This window comes from Uloborus diversus, chromosome 4 (assembly GCF_026930045.1).
Source record: "Uloborus diversus isolate 005 chromosome 4, Udiv.v.3.1, whole genome shotgun sequence".
In the NCBI taxonomy this organism is placed as follows: domain Eukaryota; kingdom Metazoa; phylum Arthropoda; class Arachnida; order Araneae; family Uloboridae; genus Uloborus; species Uloborus diversus.
This window is the reverse complement of record NC_072734.1, coordinates 52,501,940-52,510,079: the sequence shown is the minus strand read 5'-3', so window position 1 is coordinate 52,510,079 and position 8,140 is coordinate 52,501,940. Positions and strand designations below refer to the sequence as shown.

The following is an 8,140-nucleotide window of genomic DNA, read 5'->3' as shown; positions in this document are numbered from 1 at the left end:
TACATGATATTCAATTAATTAGTGATATAATATTAATTAACACTAGAAAGACGGCGTTTTGCGTATACCTAGAAAGACTAGCAGCGGTCACTTTGACCGCAATAGTGAAAAGATTGGAAATTTTTTCCTTTCGGGATTTTTAACTATTGAAAAGATTTGTTTTAACATGCCAGAATTTGATTTATCAATTTAATCGTAATATAGTCTGCAAATAAGTCTCAGATAGCTTTTTTTTTAATTTTATGTTCGATCAAGTCAAATATATGCTTTACACAATTGGCATTGAAAAAGAGCAAATTTGTACAAAAAAGAGGAAATTTTCTTAGCATGCAATAACTAACAAGTACTATAATCAACCATGCATGTGTTTGGTGTAAAAAATATTTAAATAGCTCAAGATTTCGTACATTACTATCTTTTACAGTATTTCGAAATACTTATGTTATCAGGTCCCCTGTATGTTAGCCATTAACAGTTTTCTTTTTTTTTTGGCAATCAGAACAAATGCTCGTAGATTTATTTCCGCATAGTTGAATTTCACACAATTTTAATCTTTTTCCTGAGGTAGATACTTATTTACATGCAGCAAAATTGATCAGTGGAGGTGGCTTGGAGGAAATAAGAGAAATATTTGATTTTATGTTTTTGAAATTTTCCCCTTTTTTTTCAGTGTCGGGCCCTTGTCCCATTTCCGTTCACTGCTTTTTATATATTGATCATCAGTTTTTATTATTGAGGTTTCTTCAAATTCTAACTCAGAAGAACAATCCTTTTCTGCAAATCTAGGCTCCGAAAAATATTTTCAATAATCTCATGAAAGCTAAATATTCTCATCGCTAGGAATATGTTTCTCTTCAGATAAGTCAGACTGTTCATTAGAACCATAATCTATTTTAGATAAATCCGCAACAGTTTCAGGAATTAATGCTCCTATAAGTTTTGCTTGTCAACGGCTCTTCTCGACATCATAAAGATAATTATGTGACTGAGCACTTCATTATCATCTAAGAAAACAAACATCAATGCTTCAAGCAAAGTACAAGTTTTGGTGCACAAAAGTATTCCAGCAAACATTTTTGGAATTTATCTGTGTATATTTACTTCTTTTTAGACACAAAGTTATTTCACGTGTCGAGTCGCATGCGTTTCAAATTTACCTTTCTCAACTTTGCCACCTGTGCAGATAGCAGAAAACTGAAACCATGCAACCAGCAGGTGTTTCGCATTTTCCTAACAGTTCAAAGAATTAAACCTGACCAGCAAATACTACTCAAACTCAAAAGAACATTACTCACCCTGATAACTAACAATAGTCCATAGTGCACACAACTGATAAGAGAAAAATGAAGAAAACGGATGCATAAAGAAAGGTTCACTTAGCGGTCAAAATGACCGCAGTCAGTCTTTCTAGACATAAACATTGATAGCGACTATAATAATCACCCTAAAGAAAAAAAAAAATAGTGTTGTAAGATCTTAATAAATAGTTAGGAAAAGTCGATGAAGGAAAAAGAGTTTGAAAATTAAACACAGCAAATATGAGCATTTAAAAATCGTTTGCGGTTAAAATGACCGCTTCCGTCTTTCTAGTGTTAAATGGTTATGAAGCCAATTAGAAAAGGCCACTTTTCAAAGCATTACTTTTGAATATAATTAATTGTACATACTTCATGTGAATTATAATTTGCTGGAAAAATTTACAAATAAAACTTACCTTTTAGCAAGAATTTAAATTTCTGAGTTATTGACAGTTTAAACCAGTTAGACTCTCGTCACGACAAAAACCGGCACAAGAACTGAGATGGCCACAGTAGACTGTGGCGGCACCTTGGACTGCTGCACCAATGAGTTTAGTATATAGCTACAGAGGTGGAAAAAACTCAGCTCTCCAGAGTTTTTTTAATCAACCTTTCCAGTCATTTACAATTAAAGCATAATTATGCTGAAATTAGTATAATCATTGTAATGGTACATAAATTTGAGTAGTTTTTTATGATAAAAAGTTTACAGCAGTTTTTTTGCATCCCTATTGAAAACTAGAAAGCCGCCCATCAAGGTATGATGGGTGAAAAATGCTAATACATTTGAACGAAGCCACTGCCTGTTTGGTGATAGTTTGAGAGTGAAATTGTAACTCTAACTCCAGTAGATTAACCCTAAACTTCAGTAGGTAGTGTTCACTGTTGACTATTTTTTCGTTTCTTCATTCCCCTGAAATGAGTCTTTGAGTCTTACCAGTAAACAGTTAAGTTACAGGATCAAGTTCAGCCTTGTCGCAACAAAGCTTTTCCCTGCATGTTAAACATTAGCAAAACATTTTATCAAATTGTCATGACGTGGGGCAAGTTTCATTGTTGAAACACGCGGGTTATTCAATCATCGGCCATTATTTATATGAGGATACAGAGAAATAACTCTTAAGAATCTACTTGCTCAGCCCTTTACCTTACTGTCAAATTTAATACAATCTTATGGGGGAAAAAAGGTTCCCCACAGTTGACAAAGTGTTTTAGAATATTATTTTACAATTAAAAGCATAGCTTACAAAATGAATGAAAATGTAGTTTATGAGTTTTTCACTTGTGGAATTGTTTCTTGAAGAGTTTATGGAAAAAAAGTATATACTCAATAAATTCTTTCATATTCTGATTATATTTTATAGGGTAATCAAAATTTAAAAAGAAGAAAGGGGGGAATTAAAAATTGCTAAATAATCCTAGCTAAGTAGTTTGATTAAAACCCAAAGCGAGGTCACTGTGACCCCCAAAACATTTCTGTATTTAGCAAATTTGAAAACAATATTGCCATATTGCCTTTTTTAAATGGCACCAATATCTCTTATTAGATGTAGGTATGTGTTGATGCTTGTATTTTCTCATTTGAGATATAACTCAGAGTTTCATCTGATAAATCAGGAATTCCCCCCCCCCCCAATGTAAGTTTGGGCTGTATCTAATTTCAGCTGTAGTTAATAAATAAATAAATAAATAAATATATATATATATATATATATATATATATATATATATATATATATATATATATATATATATATATATATATATGTTATGACCAATGTGTAGCAACTGACATTACAAGTATAGTAGAATGAAATTAAGTTCTCACTTTGTAACTGCATACATATACTTATTATTGAATATATTTTAACATAACTTGATTTAAATAAATAATTTTTATTTAACACACTTACAAAATATATTTACAATATTCACATTCATTATATATTATTCAGGATAAATCAATTACTATAAATTAGAGTAAGTTCTTTGGGAAAGTATGATAAGAGCTTGAGATGGAGATAAACTGAACACTCCAAGCTCTTGGAGAGCATTGGTTTTAGCCTCTGGACTGTCTTCACACTTCAATGTTTCTTTTAAAAGCATAGCAGGAGCACTGTTTAAATTTAGCAATGCAGAAGCATCTCGAACTCTGGAAAAAAGTTAACATAATTGATTTATCCACACAATTACTAAAAAAGTTAAACCTGAGCAATATTTGCATGTATATAACCTTGAAATTGAAATCAAGCATTTCTGTACGTTTATCTTCTAAGTTTTTTTTTCTGAGGGGGAGAGTTTAAAAATGTATGTTACTAAAAAAGCTGTAAAATGGAGAACGATTACTTATGAAATTCGCGAGCGTCAAATTGATGCCTTCATAAAATTATAAACCTTCAATTGCATTAAAAATCTTTTTTGTATGATTTTTATATGCAATAGGCCCTGAACAAAATACAGCAGAACTTTAAAAAAAGTGTTTGTAGTATTGAATGTATTTAAAGTATTGTACAAACAAAAACACCAAATAATAGATTTAAAAAAAAAGTAAAGCTGGGCACTTTTGTGGAAAAACGAACATTTTGTCCTACACGTGACATTAACTTAAAAGAATACTAACCAAAATTTCGTTGCTCCAAATATCACAAATGTATTTGTGATTTCTTAAGCAAAAAGTTTTATTCAGTACCTTTTAAAATTTTTACTTTTTAATGAAGTATATGAGCTGTCACCTGTGGGACAAAATTACAGTTTTTTATGGAATGGCCCAGCTATTTTTATTTTATGAAAAAAAAAAGCCTTCCAAGACACTTTTGTAATTGATTGTTTTTACGCTGAAAAAAAAAAAACATTGTAAATTTTTTAATCATTTAATTTTTAAAAAATTTTTCATATAGTTTTGGAAAAAAAAAAAAACAATTAGTTCAATGCTTGAAATTACATTTTGAACATGGAATAGATATTCAACAGATACTTTTAAAGTTACAAATGAATCAAATAATTAACAATTCTGCAAATTGGAGTTTGATTTATCAGCATACTGCTGTAACAAAAAAATACTGATCTGTTTGACACAGCAGAAGAATTACCAGCAGCTTTTAATGTTTGAAAAAACATGTAAAGAACAAAGTTCATCCATGATACTCACTACAAAATAAATTAGTATATTGGCAGCAAACTATTTATTTGTCTAGAAGACTAGCAATTTCTTTAATGCATATGGACATACTAATATAGCTCTAATTGGTTTAGAGCTACCTACGTTTTTAAAGCTACCAGAAGTAAAATATTAAAATCAAAAGCTATTGAGCACATGGGCGCCCATATGCAAAGTTGCAAGGGGGGGGGGGGGCTCAAATATTTTCATTGTGGTTTAGCAGAATATTTTCCCCGTGGGAACCAATTTTAGGACAGATTAGAGTCATTTAAATTTGACATTTTTAATAATTTATTCATTTCTGGATGGAGAAGAAATGTTTTTACATTTTTACAAAGAAAAAAGTACTAAAAGCAAGGAAGTTCTAACTTCTGGGGGGGGCTCGAGCCCCCCCCCCCTTGCCTCCTTATATGGGTGCCCTTGATTGAGCACTAAACAAAATTTTGTGTTCTAAGCTTAAAAACTAGTATTTGGCCGTCACTTAGGTTACCACTTTGATAGGTTGCATGAGTAAACTATTTTTGGTCGGGGAACACTTCTTAAAAGACGAAACATTCTTGATGTAAAACACTAAAAAACATTTATTTAGTAAGAACAGGTAAATGCTAAAACATTGAGAACACTTAAATTGTAGCCTCGACCATCACGAATCAACACGTCGCTCTGTACAAGCACCGTAGGCACCACCAACAAACAAAACGTGCAAGGAGGAACTCATTTTTCTGCAGAAAGTTTTAAGTTTATAATTTTCAGTCCATCACATATATAATAGCCTATTCACTGATCGAATACCGCTCCTGACGTCACTAACAATGAAAGTCATGCCTAGCATGATAATTTTATAATATTTTTTGGTAATGTTTGGCATGAGGGAAATGCTTTATTTTGAACAAGGCTCAACTGGATCTGGTAACTTAACTGTTTTACTGGTAAGGCTGTCATTTTAGAGGAATGAAGAAACCAAAAAGTGGTGAACAATTAACCATATCTATTGGAGTATAGGGTAAATCCACTGGAGTTTGGGTTAAAATTTCAAGTATCAAAATATCACTAAACAAGCAATTTCTTCATTCAAATGCAGAACAGTTTTCACTCGTCATACTTTGATGGGCGATTTTCTAGAAGCTGTATATTTATGAATTCAATTTTAATTTTTGGTAGAAGGAGGGAGAAATTAAAAGGTGCTGTCTCTAAAATATGTAAATACTTACAATTTAAAATAATTCTCGGGTTTTAGTGTGTAAGAGCCAAATATAGGAAATAAATTTCGCTTCACGTCAAAACTTAGCTGAGCTGCCCCACCTTCACTGAAACTATTTTGGAGTATCACCTGAAATATTAAAATTACATTAAAAAAAATAATGCACACTACGTATTTTAAATTCACATGAAATAAAGAACAAAGTACACTAAATAGGAACTCACAACAAAAATATTTCAAGCAAAAAGAAAACCATGGTGCTAATAACAAAAAAATGCCTCAATACATTATTTATAAAGCAGTTTAGCTTTGAAATTGTAGGTATCATTTGCACATTTTTTGTCACTTTGATCAAGTAGGTAATACACAAAGTGAATCTAAATTTTTTTTACAGAAGAGGAGATATGATATAAGCAAAATAATTACCATGGGGCATGTGGTCACTGTTAAGGCCCATAGTGTAATTTGAAGTCAAAAAGAGGGCGCTGCGATCGCACCAAATGCTAATCATTAAGCTAAGTGCTTATGCATCAATATACGTGAGAGTGTGCCTTGTGTTGTGTTCCGAGTGTAGGAGTCGGCAAGAGATATCCAATCTCCAAGAGAATAAAGAGTTTTAAGTGTTACAGTTCACTTTGTGAGTTTTTGAGTTTTGTGTGCTTAAGAGCCATTGTTTGTAAGGATCAGGCAGGTTGTGATTGTTGACATTTTTAATTTTCTTTATTTTTGCAAATGGTGTTCCTTATCATGAATGTAATGTTTGTGCACAATATGAGCTTTGTCTGCCTTACCGTTTTTGGGAAATTAAATTTTTAAATTTAGGGGGCGTGGCACATTTTTGCGTGTTTTTCAAATTTGCAGATTTTAAAGCTCTTGTTGCTTTAAGCGCCCCTATAATGACATGGATTTTTAAATTCTATACTGTTATATGGTCTTCTTAGATACTATTACAGCTGTCAAATCGGTGTCACTACGAGGGCGACAGCCACAAACTCCGTTTAAAAATGACCGAAAATGAATTTTTTTACTACATTCAATGCCAATTTTCTCAAAGCGCCTTCATGAGGACACCAACGTTTTTACATAAATTTCTAGCTACATTTGCATTCATCAAAAATTTATGTAATAAAATTGGTGTCACTGTAAGGGCGCCAGAAGATATTGGATTTTTTATGTGATAAATTTCACAAAAATGCAAATGTTTAAAATCTAACTACTACTCTCGCCCTCATAGCAGAGGTATGAAACTAATTAAGTTTGATAACCAACATGTTCGTCTAACATATGAAATAAAAAAATCTGTGTCACTCCTATTACTTTCGGAAATATAATCATTCGAAATTAGTATGTTATGGAGTTATTTAAAAAACGACTTTTCTAATTCGAATGTCTTTTTGCACGGTTTTTTTTTTTAATTTAATATAAAATTACAGTATTGACACCTAAAATAATATGTTTCTAATGTTTTTTATATAAAAAAAGCTTTATGAAAAGCATTAGAAACACAGTAAATCGATATAGGCACAGATGGACGCATTGTGTAATGTGCATTATGGCTAAAATAGTCGTACTAATATCCATATTTTTTCAACCATACCAATTTTTTATCTGTAATTTATATTAAAAATGCAACTATTTATAATATAATGTTTAAAATAGTGATGAACATAATGTATTATATAGCGAGCATTCAGAATCTGAAACATAATTTGAGGATGACGTAGACTAAAACAAAGAAAACATAAAAAATCAAATCACCCAGTTTCAGAAAGACGGTCAACTCTTATTGATATCTGGTAATTTTGTAGCACTAAAGCTTGGGAAAACATGGTATCCCGGAGAAATAGTAGAAGTTGACCATTTGCTAATCTGAATACAACTAGCCTCCTCATAGCAGAGATCTGAAACTAATTACGTTTGATAACCAACACGTTTGTCTAACATTTGAACTAATAAAATTAGTGTCACTCTTACTACTTTTGGAAATATAATCATTCGAAGTTAGTATGTTGTGGTGCATTTTTTTCATTTATTATTATTATTTTTAATTTATTTTATTTGTTTATTTATGTATTTTGTTAATCTTATCACACCCAGATAGTGTTTTGACCATATTTATTTTTAATTTGTTACAAAGAACCAACGTTTAACATAAACAGCTTTGGGCAGTAAGAGCGTCTTTATCTTGAATAGAAAATGCTCGTCTTGATATAGGTACAGGTGGATCTATTGTCATAATAAGTTTAGATTATCATACCAATACTCGCCTTTTTTCCGGTCAAATAAATTTATTTATTCCAATCCTTCTTGCCATGCATTTGACCTTTACTTGCAAATTGTCAACTTCTACTATTTCTCAGGGATACCATGTTTTCCCAAGCTGCTACAAAATTACCAGATATCAATAAGAAATGACCGTCTTTCTGAAAATGGGTGATTTGATTTTTTATGTTTTCTTTGTTTTAGTCTACGTCATCCTCAATT

At 31.4% G+C, this 8,140-nt stretch overlaps 1 protein-coding gene across 1 annotated transcript in view; it reads right to left on the bottom strand.

The window, feature by feature from the left end:
* Positions 1–3,199: 3,199 nt before the first annotated feature.
* Positions 3,200–8,140, bottom strand: part of LOC129220021 (RAD50-interacting protein 1-like) — a 53,594-nt gene continuing 48,653 nt past the window's right edge. The window contains exons 13-14 of the mRNA XM_054854349.1: positions 5,667–5,785; positions 3,200–3,450 (exon numbers count right to left, since the gene is read on the bottom strand). Of these exons, the coding sequence (XP_054710324.1) occupies positions 3,267–3,450; positions 5,667–5,785 (303 nt within the window). The 3' untranslated portion in view covers positions 3,200–3,266. The remainder of the gene's footprint in view (positions 3,451–5,666; positions 5,786–8,140) is intronic.